Genomic DNA, 20,331 nt, shown 5'->3' with positions numbered 1-20,331 from the left:
GTGGTACTATACTCATGGTAGCAGAAAATGAAGACCTGGCTGTAACTGCACAATTAGATATGAAGTTCTGAATAGTGCAGACAGGCTGCCAGAACAGTGCATGGGGGTTTTGTGAATGATATTCAGGAAGAATGAGGTGATTATACCATTGTATAAGGCAATGGTCAGACCACATCCTGAGTATTGCATACAGGTCGTCTGGAGGCCTCATTTTAGGAGGGATGTAGAGCTGCTGGAATGAGTACAGAGAATAGCAGTGAGATTGGTGAGGGGAACAAAGGGGTACTCCTACCAAGAAAGGCTTCAGCTGTGTAAATTGTATCATCTGGAGCGTAGGCACTTGTAAGATGTTCTGACTGAGGTGTTTACTGCTATTGAGCAAGCTTAATGCTGATGGGATTCCTCCTCTTACTCAGATTATGCACCTGAGGGGACATAAATTCAAGTTGAGGAAACATGATTACTGAATAGATATGCAGAAGTTTGCCTTCAGCCAGCAAGTGGTTGATTGCTGGAACAAACTTCCATCTGTTGTTGTGGAAGTTGATAGTTTAAATAAATTCAAGGAAGAATTACACAAACCATTGGATGGAATGGATAGGTGAAATGGAAAGGTTTTTATTTATTTTTATTATTTTTTTTTGATGATGCTGTGTATAAGCTTGCTTTCTTGCATCATATGCCACTGCAAATGCTAATATACAATGTCACTAAGGTTTGATCTGGATAAGTAAGGCAGTGACTATAATATTCGCTCATTTTCAAGCTATTCTTCGTAGAGTGACGTTTATTTAATCTTCGTCAAAGCACCAATGATGTAGTAATGAAAGATGTAGGTTGATCTAATAGCCACTTCAGGACACCAGTGCTGTAGTCTATGAATGTGGAATTTCTTCTCTTCCGGTGCTCTTCCCCTGGCCCAAACAAAATTATGATGGGGGAGGGGAGGGAGAGGATCAAGTCTGAGGAGGATTGCTTAATAAAAAAATTAATTTTGATTAATTATAGTCAATTAAAATAAGGCTTGATAATTAATGACCAGTATTATAGTAATATAATACTGCTTGTTAATTGCCAAACATAGTGACAGAAAAATCTATATACATTATTCTTCTGCATTCTGAAAGGCACTAGCCATAACCTCACGAGATGATGGCACTGTGCCTTAAATTTTTTGGGGTAGAAAAGAGTTTTTGGTGCCACTGCATGCTGGACTGCTCTGACCCAAGAGTGAAGTGGTGCACTTTGTCTTGTCATGATAATATTTGCTGCAGGAGTAAGTCTGCTATGATTCAAACCAAATTCAAATGTTCTGTGGCCACAGCAACATTGTGCCTTTAGTAAAATTTCAGCATCTCTGATACTCATTGTGTAGACACTTTTTTTTGAACATCAAGTGGCCATGAATAATTGTTTCCATAGAGGCATATTAAAATGTATGATATTTCTGATTACAGTGCAATATCCTGGTAATGTGCCACATTTTCCAAAATCAGTTCCAAAAAAATAGATGTTACAACTTCTTGTGATAAAAACAACAAAAGTAGTTAAAAACTACTTTTGCAAGCATGATTTATAACTTAGAAGAGGTTAGAAGAGGTTATAACTTCTAAGTTATAAATCATGTTGCAAGCATGATTTATAACTTAGAAGAGGATAGATATACTGACCTAATAACTTCTAAATATTTGGTTGCCTTTAAACATTGCAACGATACAAATCATAAGAATTTCATATCAGTGATACAATTCAATTATTATTACTGTAAACACCCTTTTACAAGGAATACTATTTTAATAATTTCACGTAACAAAAATAATATTTTCAGGCTCCAGACAACTTCCCATATTAATGCTTTCAAGTCTCATATGAACAAAATATGTCCTGATGAAAAATTCAGCACAACAAATTAATTGAAGTCAACCTATACATAAAATGCATTGATTTACAAGAAAAGAAAAACTGCTAAAATTATGAGTGACACCATGTATCCTAATATTGTAAGTATAGCTATGAAGAATTCACTTGAAAAAAATAAATCCAATGTTCTGAATGCTTAAATCCAATATTTTTTTCTCTCCTTGCAGCACACAATGATATGGTGTACCCACATTGTCTGTCTGTCTGTCTGTCTGTCTGTCTGTCTGTCACTCACACACACACACACACACACACCTGCCAGAAGACAAATTTGTGTAAGGTATTGTTAATTTCTTCCTTTTTTTTTCTAAAAAAAATTTAAAAGATGCTAAAAAAAGTATATAAAAAGCAGACAATGGAACCACATTGAAAATGTCTTGCACTTTCATTATTTCAAGTCTTTTACTTTAGAAATATTCTCATAATCAGTTCATTTGTGTGGTAAAAAGGCATCTGAATTAGTAATCTAATTGAACTTAGTGTAACCTAAACCCACATGTCCTTGATTGTACTAAAAATGAATTTTTCTATTAATATACAAAAGAAAAAATTTTTTTTTACAAATTAAAACAAAATATGACATATTGTTATGTGAAAGTAAGCAATATCTACTGTACCATATTTCTGAAAGTTGGTTTATTAAAATTTCTTTCCATGCTTATTTATTATAAATAAATTATACTTTCTAAATGATAAATCTTTGAACAACTATTTATTTCAACAGCAAATATTTTTGTTTTATATTTATTTATTATTGATTTTAAAGTCAACATTTAAGTAAAATAAAGAAAAATTACTATATTAGCATTAGTAGAGGCATATGATGCAAGAAAGCAAGCTTATGTAGCATCAGCCAAAAAAAAAAAAAAAAAAAAAAAACAGCCTCTCCCATTTCACCCCTCCATTCAATCCAAATACCTGTCCAGCTCAGCCTTAAATTTATTTAGGCTATCAACTTCCACAACAAAGGATGGGAGTCTGTTCTACCAACCAACTACTCGCTGGCTAAAGACAAACTTTCGCACATCTATCCTACATCTGTCTTTCCTCAATTTAAATTTATGCCCTCTCAGGTGATTATTCTGAGCAAGAGGAAGAATCCCATCAGCATTGAGCACATGCTCAAACCATTCAAGGCTTTATACACCTCAATCAGATCACCTCGCAGGTGCCTAGTCTCCAGACACTGTAATTTGCAAAACTTAAGCCTTTCTTCGTAAGAGCAACCCTTTGTTCCATTCACTAATCTTGTTGCCCTTCTCTGTACTCGTTCCAGCAGCTCTACATCCTTCTTAAAATGAGGCCTCCAAACCTATATGCAGTACTGAAGGTGTGGTGGCCTGACCATTGCCTTATATGAAGGGATAATCACCTCCTTATCCCTGCTAGAAAAATTCCTGTATATTATTGACAAGACACCATGAGCTACTCTTGCAGACCATCTGCATTGGTCAGAAAACTTCATATCTGCCTGCACAATTACCCCCAGGTCCTTTTTGTTCTCTACCACTGTCAGTGTAGTATCACAGAGTTGATACGTTACTCTGGGATTACTACCATGGTGCCTCTGTAGCCAGGTGGGCAGGAGCAGCAGTACGTAGCACACACTTCTTGATTAGACGGGGGGACCCCGTGACCTCCGTATTTGGTGGTCACGGGGTTAGAGCCTGTGACCACCAAATATGGAGGATGCAGAAAGGTCAGGAAATGACCACCGCATATCCCCAGAGCAATATGGCCTTAGTTGCTAATGCTCCTAAAAACCAAACAACAACAACAACTGGGGTTACTGCTTCCCATATGTAGTACTTTACATTTATCAATGTTAAACTTCATTTTCCACCTCTGAAATTTGACAGCAAAACACTATCAAAATGATTAATATTAACAACTATACTGACTTTTTATCAAAATATCCTTCATAAGATTTTATCGCTGCTTACACATTCTGGCAATTAATTTCATAATAGGATCTTGATTAAATCATTCCAAGCAATGCGCAAATCTTCCCATAAATTTTGTGAATATAGTAGCAGACTTCATGGCCTTGACAGTCTGGATGAGCTCATAAAAGCTCTACTGGGTTTAAATCAGGTGACTGAGATGGCCACGCGCCATAATCTGCAATACTCTCTCTTGTTGTTTAGTTGCTAGAAAGTCCCTGCACAGCTTAGAGCTGTGCTTCGTGATACTGTCTTGTTGTAATATAAAATTTCTCTCACAGAGTCGAAGTCCAGAGGATATTGCATGTTTGAGATGTTTCATGATGGAACCACCACAATGCTTGACTCTAGGCACTAAAATATGCAGCACCACTTTTAATTCAGTTGATTGTCTTTTATACACTCTATGCTTAGATCCAAAAAGTTCAAATTTGGATTCATCCATCCACAGTACATTTTTCCACTCTTCAGTTGTTCAATTATGCCCAAGGTCCAATGATTTCTTTTGATTTTCCAGTTTCAATAAGGATTTTTGGACTGCTACAGAACCATGGGGTCCTGCCTGTTTAAGATGAACTTTTACAGTGGATGTAGACACTTGAGTTTCTCTGTTCCTATTGAACTCAGCTCAGATTTCAGTTGCAGCAAGTCATTGATTGTTTAGAATTCGGTGTTATGGTCTTATCTTATGCTTCCATTGTTATGTGCGGTTGTCCTGATCATGGTTTGTCCTTTAAGCCGCCAGTCTCCTTAAATTGTCAAATGGTAGCTTGTACTCCTTTAAATGAAACATCTAGTTTTTTTTTCCAGTACTTCTCATGCAATAACTTTCTCTATACAGAGCACTTCTTTTTTGAACACTCAGTTCCTTATTTCTTGCCATGTTTATCACGAAACACACAAAATTTACAGAAACTATTATACAGAAACTTTGCTAGCAGGGATAAGGAGGGATTATCCCTTTGTACAATGCCATGGTTAGGCCACATCTTGAGTACTGCATATAAGTCTGGAGGCCTCACTTCACAAAGGATGTAGATATGCTGGAATGGGAAACCAGATTAGTGAAGTGAACAAAAGGGTGCTCATATCAAGAGAAGCTTAAGTCTGCAAATTGCAACATCTGGAAACTATACACCTGCAGTGAGACCTGATTGAAGGGTTTAAGACCTTGAATGGATTGAGTAAGCTAAATGTTGATGCATTCTTCCCCTTGCTGAGACTATACATATGAGGGAGCATAAATTCAAATTGAGGAAGGATGGTTGCAGTGTGCAGAAGTTTGCATTCAATCAGTGGTAGTTGATTGTAGGAACAAACTTCCATGAGTTGTTGTGGAAGTGGATGGTTTGAATAAATTCAAGGAAGAACTAGACAAATTCTTGGAAAGTATGAATGGGTGAAGTGTGTAGTTTTTTTTTTTTTGGCTGATATTTTATAAGCTTGCTTCCATGCATCATTTTCCACTACTAACAATACTAATAATTAACTTACATCAAACACTTTCTGAGTTACGGGTGTCTGATTTTATAAGTTAAAAATCTTACTTCTCAATTTATATTATTGCAAAACACTAGAATCATCTACAATCTTCAATAATATAATATTGAAATAATACTTCCACTTTCTAGAATATTTTGCATCATCTATAACATTCTAAGACATTCAGGAGTTTTATACACCCCTCTGGAATATTTTCGAATATTTTAGAAATTTCTTAAATATCGCTTTTATATTAAAGTTTTTTGATTTTTATACATAATACAAAACATTTTAATAAAAAAAAAAAATCAGTAAGCAAATTGGTCCTATTTTAATAAAAACTTTGAATATTAAAAAAAGAAACATGATTCCAAACAAGGGCAAGTTGCTACAATAGATAAAGGGATGGTTGAGTGGGAGACGACATAGTGGTAATAAATGGACACTGCTCTTTGTGGAGCAATGTTATTAGTGGAGTCCTCCCAGGGTTCAGTACTGGGCCTACTGTTTTGTGTACTTATCAATGAAGGTATATCAGGCTTAGTGTCCAAGTTTGCAGATGATACTATTGCCTTTTAAGTTACTATTGCCTCTGTCTGTCTGCAATAATTGACTCTCAATGGATGGATTTTCATACAATTTTATATCATCATCATCAGCCATTTTCAATCCAGTGCAGGATGAAGGCCTCTCCAGCAACTTTCCAGTCCCTTTGTTTTGTGCAATGGCCATCCATTTATTGCCCATGAACTCTTGAATTTCATCTTGAATTTAAGGCTTAATGTCCAAGTTTGCAGATGATACAAAGGTTGGCAGGGTTGTTAATGGCAGTAAAGACAGGAGGCTAATGCAACAGGATATAGAAAAGTTAGGCAGATGGGCTGAGAAGCGGCAACTGAAGTTTAACATTGCATTTGTCAAAGTATACTGCACATGAGTAGCAGCAACCCAAGAGAAATGTACCAACGGTGTGATACTACACTCAGAGAGGTAGAGAATGAAAAAGACTGTGGGGGAGGGTTAATTGTGCAGTAAGATATGAAATTCTCTGAACAGTGCAGATGGGCTGCCAGAGCAGGCATGGAGTTTTGTCAATGATATATAGGAATTTTGCTAGCAGAGACAAGGTGATTATCCCTTTGTAAATTCTCCTTTTGCTAATGGTCAGGCCACACTCTGAGTACTGCATTACAGGTCTAGAGACTGCATTTTAGGAAGGATATAGAGTTACTAGAACAAGTACAGAGAAGGGCAACAAGATTAGTGAGAGGAACAAAGGGGTGCTCTTACCAAGAGAGGCTTAAGTTCTGCAAGTTGCAGCATCTGGAGACTAGGCACCTGTGAGGTGACCTGAGGTGTATAAGGCCTTGAATGGTTTGAGCAGGCTCAATGCTGATAGCATTCTTCCACCTGCTCAGATTACAAACCTGAGGGGGCATAGAAATTGAGGAAAGACAGTTGTAGAATAGATGTGCAGAAGTTTGCCTTCAGCCAGCAGGTGGTTGATTGCTGGAACAGACTTCCATCTATTGTTGTGAAAGTTGATAGCTTAAATAAATTTAAGGTGGAACTAGACAAACATTCACAGTGACTTGGATGGGTGAAATGGGAAAGGTTTTTTTTTTTTTTTTCTGGCTGCTGCTGTATAAGCTTGCTTTCTAGCATCATAATGTTAATGCTAAATGTAATGGTCTACATTAGGAAAATGGTAACCCAAGAGTAACTTAAAAAGTTGGAAACCTGAAGGGAATAAATGGGGAGAAGCTGGAGTGTATTGATACAGACAAAGAATCATGAGGATTAGCATGCATTGTAAGTAGGTTGGTACTGTAATGTGCAACGTACAGTAAACCATAGCTAATCTGGAGTAATTGGGGGGAGTGGTCATCTAGATTAAGCGATAATCCAAATTAGTGTAAAAAAAAAATTACTGTAGAGCCTTTATTTAAAAACTATAAAAAGACAATACATTTATCTATTGATATATGGATAAATGTATCGTCTTTTTACACATTTATCAGGTGCCGCTGACATTGCATGCCAATTCCACTTGATCGTTCTGTGAACAGGAATACCACTTAAATACAGCTTCTTCCACCAACACTTCTTTTGGCTTCTTTTCTGTCTATTTGATAGACTGCTATTATCAACCCACACATCGAATTTTAAAGGAAATGTCTTTATAGATTCTGTTTGTTTATTAATATCTGACACAGCCTGTTGGCCAATACCAAATGCTTCAGCAATTTTTTTTTCCAGGAACACTATTTAAGTTATTCTATCACTTTGAGCTTGTTAATGATAGTTAAAGTAAAATGTTTTCTTTTTATTTCTTTAGAACCCATAATTATATAAAATATGTTAACTTATATACATATAAAGAAGTATGCAAATGAAACGATACAAGCAATAACATTCTTCCGACTCAGAGTCAACAACGATACTGAACAACACACAAGACAATGTAATGTATGCTCACTCTCTCTCTCTCTCTCTCTCTCTCTCTCTCTCTCTCTCTCTCTCTCTCTCATATTTCAATCCGGATTAACTGTAACTGGATTCATCATCAACCATTTTCAATCCACTGCAGGATGAAGGCCTCTCCAGCAACTTTCCACTTCCTTTTGTTTTGTGTAATGGCGTTGTCTTCCAGGTTTTCTTCAGGCTCCCCTTGGGTGGGTACCATTCTGTTATTATCTTAGTCCATCTCTCATTATGTCTTCAAGCTATGTGTCCTGCCCAAGACCATTTTAGTTCTTTAGTTTTGATAAGAATGTCCTTTACTTGAGTTTGCTGCCTAATCCATGTGTTTCTCTTCTTATCTAACAGTGATTCCCAATATAATTCGTTCCATTCTTCAATGTGTAGTTCTCAGCTTCTTTTCCATTCTTTTGGAAAGTGCCCAAGTTTCACTTCCATAAGTCATGGTGGGTAGTATACATTGGTTCATTATTTTACGTTTCAGACAAATTGGAATATTGCTCCTCAGTATATAACCATATTTCCTGAAGCTATCCATCCAAAATTTATTCTTCTCTTGACTTCCAGCCATTTATCATTATTACAGCTAATGACTTGTCCCAGATAAGTATATGACTCCACCTTTTCACAATTACTGCTCCTTCAATCATTATATCCCTTTCTATGGTATACTTGTTCATCATTACTTTTGTTTTAGCCATATTCATCTTTAGTCCAAAATCCTTACTAACTCTGCATAACTGATTAAGATTTTCCTCTAATTCTTTGGGATTGTGGCTTATGACCACAGTGTCATCTGCAAATCGTAAATGGTTTAGGTACTCTACATTCACATTGACTCTTTCTGCAACCACTCTAATTTTCTGAAAGCTTCCTCAAGGGCAGCTGTAAACAACTTCGGAGATATTGTCTCTCCTTGTCGAACTCCTTTCTTAATTTTAAATTTGCTACTGTCTTTGTCTAGTCTAATAAAGGAGGTAGCATTCTCATATATTTTCTTCAAAATCATAATATATGGGGGTATCTATTCCTTGTCTTTCCAGTGCCTGAAACATTGCCTTATGCTGTATGGAATCAAATGCCTTTTCATTAACCCCAGGGGCTCACATCTGGTGAGTATGGGCTTGGCACACCCAGGGTCCTGAGCTGGATATCATCATTCTTCTCTTTCTTGGTGATTCCTTTCTACTTCTCTCTCTCTCTCTCTCTCTCTCTCTCTCTCTCTCTCTCTCTCTCTCTCTCTCTCTCTCTCTCTCTCTCTCTCGAGAATTTTTTTTTGGCTGGTGCAACGTAAGCCTCAGGCTTCCTTGCACCATATAGCTCATAATAATCCACCCACAAATGCCAGGCATAATGGTGTTTTATATTTGTTTGCTTTCTCCATTAGCTGTGATATTACGTGAAGGTGATCCATAGTTGAGAATCCTGTCCTAAAGCCAGCTTGCTCTTTCAGTTGATTCCCAAGTATTCTTTCTAATCTGTTAGTAATGACTCTTGTGAACAACTTGTAGATGTGGGATAACAAGCTAATTGGTCTATAATTTCCAATTTCTGATTTATCTCCTTTCTTATGCAGCAAAACTATGATTGCATTATTCCACTCCTTAGGCATCACACGCCTTTTCTAATGAATTTTGTGTAGAGTCTTGCCAGTTTTTGTGCTGTCTCTTCCTCCAATTTTAACAACTGTACAGTAACTTAATCTTCCCCTGGGGCTTTCTGATTCTTCAACGCATGTTCTGCCTCATCAGGAAGAATATTGGGTATGATTAAAGAGGCCTATGCGCTCCGGATTCATTACTACTAAAATTAAAATTGCAGTTGCTCAGAGCGAAACGGATACAAAATATAGATTGTAACAGGTTTAATAGGAAACATACATGTATGTTACATGTTACATGTAACATACATGTAACGGAAACATACATGTATCCGTTTCGCTCTGAGCAACTGCAATTTTAATTTTAGTAATATTGGGTATGTTGTATGTGTTACTAATTTGCGATCCATCTTCCCCACTACTGGCATCATTCCCTCACGCCTTGTATAATTCTCAATAGTAGTCTTCTGCTATTTGAATTATGCCTTCTCTGCTATTTACAAGTACACCATCGCTATTCTTCAGTTTCAGTATCATTTGTCTTTCTGTATTACTGCTAATGGCTGCTGATTTAAGTGCTTTGTTTTCCCTTAATGCTTGTTCTACTTTTCTTGTGTTATATCTTCTTATGTCCTCTCTGAGTCTCTTTCTAATGGCTTGCATAACTCAGTATACTCAATTTTCTCCTTGTTAGTGTTTATCTTGCTTTTCATTTGTCGTCTTCGGTTCATCATGACAAGTGTTTCTTGACTAATTTTTTCTTCTTTGGGTTTCTTTTTACCTATAGATTTCTTGGGTTTTATCACTTTCAGAAAGTTGTAATATTCCTCGTCGATATCTTGGTCCTGAACAGTCTGCAGAATCTCAAACTTGTTCTTAACTTCCAGTACATACTGCTTTTTCTCCTCTTCTGTTATCTCAAAGACCTTCATATTACTTACTCGAGTCAGTTTTTTCCTTTCTTTTCTTACATCTATAGCAAGTGTGCATCTTACCATTCTGTGATCACTTCCAACATTTACCTTGTTCAGGATGGTAACATCATTCACAATATATCTTCTGTTAGTGAGGATGAAGTCTATTTCAGTTGTTAATCCATTTGGGTTCTTCCATGTCCATTTTCTGTTCAACCTTTTCTTGAAAAAAGGTTTCATTACTGACAGTCCTTGAGATTCTGCAAATTCCACAAGTTTTTTCACCTCTTTCATTTCTTTCACCAATTGCAAAATTTCCTATAGTTCCCCTTTCTGTGCTGTTTTGTCTCTTTCTAACCTTAGCATTGAAGCCCCCAATAATGACAGTATAGTGGGTTTTCTGCTCATCTAGAAAACTCAATTTCTGTGTACATTTCTTTAACCTCTTCATCATCATGGCTCGATGTTGGTGCATAAATCATTATGACCTTTAGCTTCTACCTCATAGAAATCCTGAGTAGTAGTCTTGACATCCTTGGTGTCAAGACTACTATGGATTACTGTATGAGGGGATTTTGATAAGTTTCCGGCCTGACAAGGAAAAAAAGTTGAATAGATGAAAATCCTTTTAGTATGTTATTACCCAATGTCTTATAACATGTTGTGCAAAATTTAATTCCTTTCATGATAGTAGTAATTTTTTTTTTTACAGGTCTGAAGTGACCATGGCGATGCAAAGTGTGAGTTTTTCCAAAGTCAAGAAGAGAGCAGTCATCCAGTACCTCTTCTCCAAGAAAATGGGAGCCAAAGAAATTTATGATGAATTGAAACAAACAATGCCCAAGGAGTGCCCTTCATATAGCACAGTGAAATCATGGGTGGCAGATTTCAGGAGGAGGAGAACAAGCACAGAAGATGAGGAAAGACCAGGAAAGACCCAGGACTGTAGTGACTGTGTAAATTGTCGGTAGTGTCCATGACTTGATCCTTGCAGACAGGTTTGGGTTTTTTTTTTTTTTTTAGGAGCATTAGCAACTAAGGCCATATTGCTCCGGGGATATGTGGTGGTCATTCTCTGACCTTTCCGCATGCTCCGTTTTTGGTGGTCATGGTCTCGAACCCTGGTCTAATCAAGAGGCGTGTGCTTACCACTGCTGCTCCTGCCCACCTGGATATGGAGGCACCTTGCAGACAGGATGATGGGTCTGCAACGTGTAGCAGACACCCTAGGCATCAGTTTGGAGCAGGTGCATTACATCGTGCATGAAAAATTGTGTATGAGAAAACTGTCTGCCAAGTGGGTTCCCAAACTCTTGACAGCTGAGGACAGGAGGAAAAGAAGGGACTGTGCGAAGGCACATTTGGACTGTTTTTCAAGTAGTGCAAGTAATGTTATTCAATGAATAGTGACAATTGATGAAACACCATTGTACGTGTATGATCCTGAGACCAAAAATCAATCCATGCAGTGGTGCCATGACGGATCACCAAGACCCAAAAAATTTTGAATATCTGGAAAAAGGCACCACCTTGAATGCTGAACGTTATGTGGTCATGTTGGACAAACTTCATGCTGCTTTGAAGGGAAAGAGGTGGGGAAAGTTGTCAAAATGCATCCTTTTGCTCCAAGACAATGCTCCCTGCCATAAGGCCAGAATTTCAATGGAGAAAATTCATGACTTGCAGTATGAAATCATTGAACATCCCCTTTATTCTCCAGACCTTGCCCCCTCGGACTATTATCTGTTTACCAACCTCAAAATGCACTACATTTAGGGACACAAGAGACGTTATATCAACAGTAGATGGGTGGTTTGCAGATAAAGACAAATACTTCTATTACCATGGAATAGAATTGCTGCAAGAACGTTGTGCCAAGTGTATAAACCTGGAAAGGAACTATGTTGAATAAAATGGCATTCATTTGCCACTGGTGCCATTTTTTCTTTCTGAGGCCAGAAACTTAACAAAACCCCCTTGTAATAATGAAATATGTTGTTTCTACTGACTTCAAATGGTTTATTAAAATAAATAAAATTAGAAATATGTACAAGAATTTTAAAATCACCGACTACAAACAATAAAATAAAATGAGATTATACACTTAAATATAAAATAAAACAACTAAATAAAAGCGCTAAAACATACATGCACTATATATAAGACAAGAAGCTTTTGAGGTGGCAGGCCTCTTCTTCAGCTTGATAAACATTAGTGACAGTGAACTAAACATATATTACAAAGGAAAATTTCATGCATTGCATGCATGAACAATAAATGCCTGTGCATGAGTATAGTGGAGAAAAAGGAAATGGGGGGAAAGGAGTAAGAAAATAGAAGACATTAACCATCAGACTCTGCATTGCTATTTCGCGTGTAGAAGCCCTATTGTTAACTTGCCACCTCCCATTGTGATGTAAAACTGTGGCCTCCATAACAGGATGAATGTAGGTCCCAGCACTACGATTAATGGTGGAAAGCATGTGGAAACTATACAGAAAGCATCTAACCATGGGAGATGGCACGTATCACTAACATAATCCAGAATTTCAATGTTAGACTGGGAGGGTCATAATTAAAGTGCCGCTGACTCCAATAATGGTCAGAAATGGCTGAGGTGCCACTATTAGTCAGAAACTATCAATTAACCTACATTTAGAGTCATCAATATAACATTCCCACAATCCAGACAAGTAATACGATAAATCACTCTTGCATGATGTAATATGAGAACAACTAATTTCACACTATGTAACATTGATTATAACTCCCTGCCAGGGAGCTGTATGCAACCAATATGGTAATGCTGCAACACCTTGCCAAGATGTGCAGATACTTAGCAATATTCCGTTATCAGTTCTCATCCTGACGTCCGAGGAATTTTTTTCTAATAAGGTGCATCATGTTTTATTAATGATTTACTGTACCTTTGCATCAAGGGAAAAGGTTATAGTTCTGTTATAGTAGTCGATTGTGAGACTGCATTTAGAATACTGTGTTCAAGTTTGGAGGCCTCATTTGAGGAACGATATCTAACTTCTTGAAAGGTTAAAGACTGGCAGCTAATCTAGTGCAAATAGCAAAGGGATATCCATATGAGGAAAGATTACAGACCTTGGAAATAAGGTATTTCTGAGAGTATCTGGTTGAGGTGTTTCATGTTTGATTAGCATGTTGTCCACAACTAGAATAAACTGCCATCCTGGGTGGTTGAGATTGGCAGATTCTAGTAATTTTATTAGATTACTAGTAATTGAAGCAGAATCTGTAAATGTTAAGTAGAACCATTTATTAGAATAATGAACTGTAAAAAATATGCTACTGACATGCCATAATTGTGAATGTCTTATCTGTGATGAGAAAGAGTTTAAAGGCTATATGTAATAAATTTCTTTGGTTTTCAACATTGAAGTACTTATTGTTACCATTACACTGTTACTACTATTATTTTCTTTTGGGGTTAACTGTTTCATAGTCATTATGCTAAATGTCTGTTTTATAAATTTTATGGATTTAGATCAATACTATATAATCAACACAATTTGCAAATAGAGTTATATGCAAAGTAATTATAGAAATACACAGTAAATCTGACATGAAGATTTAGGTTACAGAGTTTGTTAATAAAGCCTAATGAAAATGTATTATTCCAAAGAGCATTTACTGATGAAATAAGTAGGTTAGAGTTATACATATAGCATTTCTTGATCAATGAATTATTGATGTTCATGTGCATACCTGATTAATCATTCTCAGATTATTAGCCCAAATAATTACTAAGTGGGTAGAACTATGAATTATATACAATAAAATACAGTATATGTTTTGTTTCTAAGAATGAAATATCAGCAGCAAGTTCTAGAGAGCATCTGGCACAATTATTACTCAAAAGTAGCTTTACCGACATATCATATACACTTGACATTCAGCCAAGGAGATGTGTTTATTTTTATATAATATATCAAGTTTCAGGTGGGATTTGTAAATAAACAGTTGATGTTTATAATCTAAACAAAAAAAAAAAAAAAAACACCATTGATTATGCAATTTTACAGTTAAAAATCAATCTGTAAATTTTACCTTTACTTTGATTACTTACCTTGGAAAATTTTCAAAAAGAGATAGTATAAAAAGTTGCCATGAAAATTCTTCTAATATCAAAACTAAGCAAGCTCTTACATGCTATGCAAAACAACTTATATACAGAAGAATTTCAACGATCCAGAACAATTGAGAAAACTTTTCAAATTTTTTTTTTCCAGACAACTAATTTTAAATGTACTCTATCTACAGTATGAAAAGTAACAAAAAGTAACAAGAGAAAATTACACTGACTTGCATATGACATACTATGCTAACTTATACAGCATTAAAATAATTGCTGCTGTTTTCTGTTTGAAAGATGTCCACTTTTTTTTCCCCCCTCTCTTTTCTGCTCTTTAAGATACTATATTTTCTTCAAGCACATCACAATGGTTTGGATTCAATTCTTCTTGCATTTTTGCCCATTTATTATTATTATCATTAGCCATATGGTGCAAGGAAGCCCGAGGCTTTTGCTGCACCAGCCAAAATAAAATTTGAATTACTCTGAGAGAGAGAGAGAGAGAGAGAGAGAGAGAGAGAGAGAGAGAGAGAGAGAGAAGAAAAAGGAATCACCAAGGATGAGAAGAATGATATCCAGCTCAGAACCCTGAGTGTGCCAAACCCATACTCACCAGATGTGAGCCCCCTGGGGTAGCAATCTGAAGGGCACAGCACTTCACTAGCTGTTGGTTTCCACAGTGTACATCATAATGCATGCCCCACTTCATTTTTAATTTCCATCTAATTCAGATTAGTATTTAATGATAAATACTATTTCCTCCTCTCTCAAAAAGTGATAACCACATTTCAATAGCTTTAAAAAGAAATGTTTTCATTGCTTGTTTTCATTTCAAAGTTTTCTTTAATTTAAAAGATAGTGCAACATTTGTTGTAACAATCATCATATACTTTCTTTCCTGTACTTGATAACAATATCCATAAGGATTTTAAAATTATATCAAACTGGCATTTGTCCTATTTGGCTGGGATTAGTTAGGCTAATGGAATATTTTTTGTAAAGTTTTTCTTCAGTTTTAATAAACTCTTATTTTTTGACTATAAAATTTGTGTTTTTTTTTATCTATTATTAGAATCAGTTATTTCCCATGTGTCTTTCTCCCAAGAAATTATTAATTTCTAAGCCTTATTTCAAAAGGGTAAATTTTGGTAATACAAGTTTTTCATTTTGAAAACAAGCAAACATCCTGCCTGTTTTAGGCTTTAGCCTGCAAGAGGCAAAGAGCTGGCTTGTTTGTGGAATGAAACACAACAACAACAAATATAATCAAGTTACAAACAGGCAAAATAGTTTCCTTAAACATGTAACTTGATTGTATTTAGCCTTTAGGCTAGACAATCAAGTCAATCATCTTCCTACTCACTCACTGACATACATGAAACAATTAATCTTTTCTAAGTTCTGAAGTGAGAGGCAAAGTTGAGCAAATAAGAGGAGAGAAAAAAAAAAAAAAAAAAAACTTTCTCACATGATGAACTGGATAATGTGCTGAAGGAGTGGTTTCAAGAAATGCATTATCTATTTCTTCAAATCACTCCAAACTAGTCAGTCATATTTTAAACTAAATTTATTTCATGTGTCATTAATATATTAAAATTAGCTTAATATTATAATTGTATTTATCTGTGTAAAAACAGATAAATAGTTAAAATTATGAATAGTTAAAATTATTCATAATCAAATATTTATCTTCTTAAGGACTTTGTATAGAATTATAATAAAAGAAATTATTTTATCATAATTATATAATTAAGTTTTATAAGAAGATAAGAAAGTTTGAATAATTTTGAAAAAAATTCCATTTAGTTAAAAAATCTTGAGTTAGCATAAGAAAAGCCATTCCTCCCAGAGCGACATTAAACTGGAATTTTAATATTAAATGAATAATTAAAAAAATTGATAAATATGTACCAGTGAAAAATAATGTATTTATCACTGGTACAAGTTCAATTACAAAAGAATTAATAGAACATGACAGTTTATTTAACGAATAATCGGGGGCTTTGCTCACCAACCCCTGTGCATGATTTTCTATGTAAAATGTAGAGGTATGATGAGGTAAGTCAATTCTTTTCTATGTAAGACACCTGTCGAAACACTGATGTTCTTCCTCCCCCTTTTTATTCCCATTCTTCAGCTATTTCCCTCCCTCATGTTTTTTTTTTTTTTTTAACTTTTGTTCTCCATCAGGAAGCTTAGGCAACCCCCTGATGGAGAGCAGCCAGAATACTGTGGACAGCCTAGTTCACTTCCCAGTGGTGCTGGCAGGCAACATAGTCCCACTAGGGGCCCTATGGCCAAGAAGCCAGTACAAGCAACAAAACCCAACACTAAACTACACATGCAACACTCTTCTGGCTTTTACAGAGGTTCTGTATTCATCACAAGGGTACTGATGGTGCAGATGTGGGAAACCACAGGTGGCACCTTACCTAAACACTATGCCACTAGGATCAATATCTATCTAATCAGGAAATGTCATATCATATTTACCTATGCATTTGTAGTAACGTAATTGTCCCACCCACTTGTACCACATGACCTACATCCCTCTTCTCCCATTGGCTACCCTACCCCCAACTATGTGGCATTCTCAAGGTGGAATAAATATCACTATATAATTATTTACCTGTGTTTACATAGGTCACTCAGGAAAAGGCCCTTTGTTTCAGGTTCCATAATGCATGAGGAATATTGTTGCATTCGAAATAGCAGGACTAAAATATTTACAAACTATACAAAATACTAAACTATATCCGGTCCCTTCTTCAGCTGACATTACAATGGAACATCAAATGATGCCATGCGTGATCACATATATTACAGAGTGAGCATGTGCATGAGGTTGGTGAATGTTATTGAGGCAGTTGTCTTTCAATGGAAGACAACAATGTAGTTATTTACCTGCGCATTTGTAGTGATGTAATTGCCCTGCCCTCTTCTACCATTGGCTCAAATAAATATCACTAGGAGGAAAACATTTTTAACGTATAGAGAGAAATGTAAATTTTTCCATTCTGTTAATGTTACTGCTAAAGTAAAAACTAATATTAACTTTTAACATAGCACTCAATTCTATACTGAAAAAATAGTTTTTATATTTAAACTCGTGAACATATTAGTAGAGTATCAATGTGATTTTTATTACAAAGCTTTCATGTTTGGAAAAAGTAATGAATGAATAAATTGAGGATGGAAGGGAGAAACAAAACAGAAGGATTATTGTTTTGATTGGCTATAATAATTTTACATTGTGTATTAATCAGCACACAGAGTAAAAGGATAGGAATACTGTATTTGAGACTGTCACAGCTATTTTATTACACTGTTACCAGTCAAGATCAGGAAGTCTCTGTCTGAGGTTATGATCACTATTTTTAAGAGATAAATCAAGACATGTTAGCTGTTCAATAATACCTCTTTTCATCTCTATTTTTATTTTGAGGTCTTTCTTAAGCAGGCCTCTCTTCTTTCTTCAGCTCATTCCTTCACTGTCTGTGCACAGAGGAGGATCTGTAGTGCAATGACATGAGAACATCTATCATGTTTCATCCAAAATGGAGTTAGCATTGCTCATAGGTGAATCCCCATGGGAAGGGGATGCTAAGGGGGATTAAATATTCAAGAACACTGTTTCATATAATTGTACTGTTACATGTTAATGCCTGTAAAAGCTACCAATGTAAATAGTACAAGCTCACTCCAAGCAAAATTTCTGGGTATGCCACTATTATTGTTCATACCAGTGTAATCTTATGTCATGCTGATGACATGTTGAGATTTTATTCAACAAAATGTATGTAAAAAAAATCAAGATATCATTTGTAATTAACAAAAATATTTCAAAGAAAATATACTTTAAAATTATTATCAGCAGAATAACAAATAAATTTAAAAAGCATTATAACAAAATAAATTGATATTTCTTGCCTGTTGATGAAATCTGGCCAGACAATGTTGACGTAAGAGCAGCTGTAGAAGTATAAGTCTGTTGGCTAGACTAGATATAAAAATAATCAATTAGTCTCAAATTGTCATACTGTATGCTCATAAGAAAATGATAAAAATATCAAAATTTGAAACAACAATAATCAAAATTATTTTTTTCCTTTTAAACTAAATTATATTAATCATTAAATGAATTTGTACAGTAAAGTAGTACTAACTTTTTTCATTAGAATGCAGCAAATTCATTTATAGGAAACTATAATTTGAGTTTAACATTATTATGCTTTTTGTCATGCTTCATATGCAGAAAATTGAAGGAAAACAATTCCATAAAGCAGTGAATGGAAGAAATACTTGCACTTTCAATGTTATCAATTAAGGGACTGATGACAATGAAAAAGTATTGACTATTTTTCATTGTCATCAAGCCATAAAAAAGTAGCCAAAAAAAAAATTGATGAAAAGATGATTTTCTCTTTTATCTATATTACATCTTTTATTTTATAAAAATTTATTATCTGTATTTTTTTTTTTCAGTTAATTCTAATAAAGTTTTTATTTCTTATGTTTCATTATTGGTTGCAAGATTTACTTTTGTATGCTTATTCCTGACACACAAGATCTTTTTGCTACACAGATTTAGTTTTTGGAGTGATAACTCCTTAAAAAATGAAGTAATGGTCAAACTATATTGATAAACTTCTGCCGGGTGGAAGCTATATTGTATATACACAAGGGGGGGGGGGGCTAAAAAAGATTTGTATTCACCCAGAAGTAGTTGGGACAGAAGAGCAAGACAAATATCATGTATTACACTTTTTCAACATAGTCACCAGAGAAAATTATATTTTTTCCCCCTCTCAATACACTTCTGCAAGCCAGTTTTGTAGAAGTCCTCTTACTGTCCTTCAAACCATGACTTGGCAGAAGAAATCCTCAATATCAGCAGCAAAGTATTTTCCATGAAGAAAGGACAGGGGAATAAGCAGAATGGGGCAATATTTCAAACCCACAACTGTGGGCACAAATGTGATGCAGCATGTGAGGTAATTGACAATGGCATTATTGTTGAGCAGGAGCATACCTTTTTGCAGCTTTCCCTGACTTTTTTTTTTCTTTTATAGTAGCACATAGTTTTATGAGGAAGTTGGAATAACTTTACTGTCACAGTACAGCCCTTTTGAAAGTAATCTGTTAGTATTGCCCCATGCTCATCCCAAAACACTGAAAGCATCACCTTGCCAGCACTTGGTTGCACTTTTGCTTTTTTGGAGTAGGTGCTGATTTTGCATGTTTCCATTGTTTTAACATTTGTTTAGTTTCAGGATCATAGCAATGGATCCAAGTTTCATCAATGGTGACCAGCTGTGAAAAAAAAAATTCTTGCTTTTCCTCGCACATAGACAATATTTCATGTGCACATTGTGCCCTTTCCTTCTGATAAGGGTCAGAAGTCTGGGAACCCATCTAGCAGGCACTTTACTCATATGCAACTGTTGATGGATGACATTTCTTCAGAGACCCTACACTAATTTGGAGCTCTGCAGCTAGTTCTTTTAAGTTAATATGATGGTCTTCCAAGATTAATGCCTCAACGTTTGTAACACTCTTCTGTTACAGCAGTTGATGGGCATCCTGGGATTTCTTCATCATGCATTGAGGTTCTTCCACATTTGAACTGTTTATACCAATGTGTAACAACACTGTAAACTGCAGTCTTCTCCATAAATAGTGATAATTTGTGGATTGTTTTGGGCATTTTTCCTTGCACAAAGAGGAGCTGAATCACTGATTTGCATTCCACTTTATCCATTGTGACACTTCACTTCATTCAGTGCTGCAAATAAAAAAAAAAAAAAAAAAAAAAAGACTTTTCAGACTGAAACCAAAATTATTGTGGTTGCTATAGAGATTTATCAAACAAAAAAAAAAAAAAAA

The 20,331-nt window shown here is 35.4% G+C and overlaps 1 protein-coding gene across 4 annotated transcripts in view; it reads right to left on the bottom strand.

Annotated features, from left to right (window-relative positions):
• LOC150081675 (LIM domain-binding protein 3-like) overlaps nucleotides 1-20,331 on the bottom strand; it is a 273,752-nt gene that overhangs the window by 51,331 nt on the left and 202,090 nt on the right. For all 4 annotated transcript variants that reach the window (XM_090378805.1, XM_090378806.1, XM_090378803.1 and 1 more), the window contains one exon: nucleotides 18,376-18,445. In XM_090378805.1, coding sequence (XP_090234931.1) covers nucleotides 18,376-18,445 — 70 coding nt within the window. The remainder of the gene's footprint in view (nucleotides 1-18,375; nucleotides 18,446-20,331) is intronic.

This window comes from Mastigoproctus giganteus, chromosome 8, assembly GCF_048544385.1.
Source record: "Mastigoproctus giganteus isolate SK-2022 chromosome 8, ASM4854438v1, whole genome shotgun sequence".
Taxonomy (NCBI): domain Eukaryota; kingdom Metazoa; phylum Arthropoda; class Arachnida; order Uropygi; family Thelyphonidae; genus Mastigoproctus; species Mastigoproctus giganteus.
Note: the sequence above shows the minus strand (reverse complement) of the source record. Positions and strands in the feature narration are given on the sequence as shown.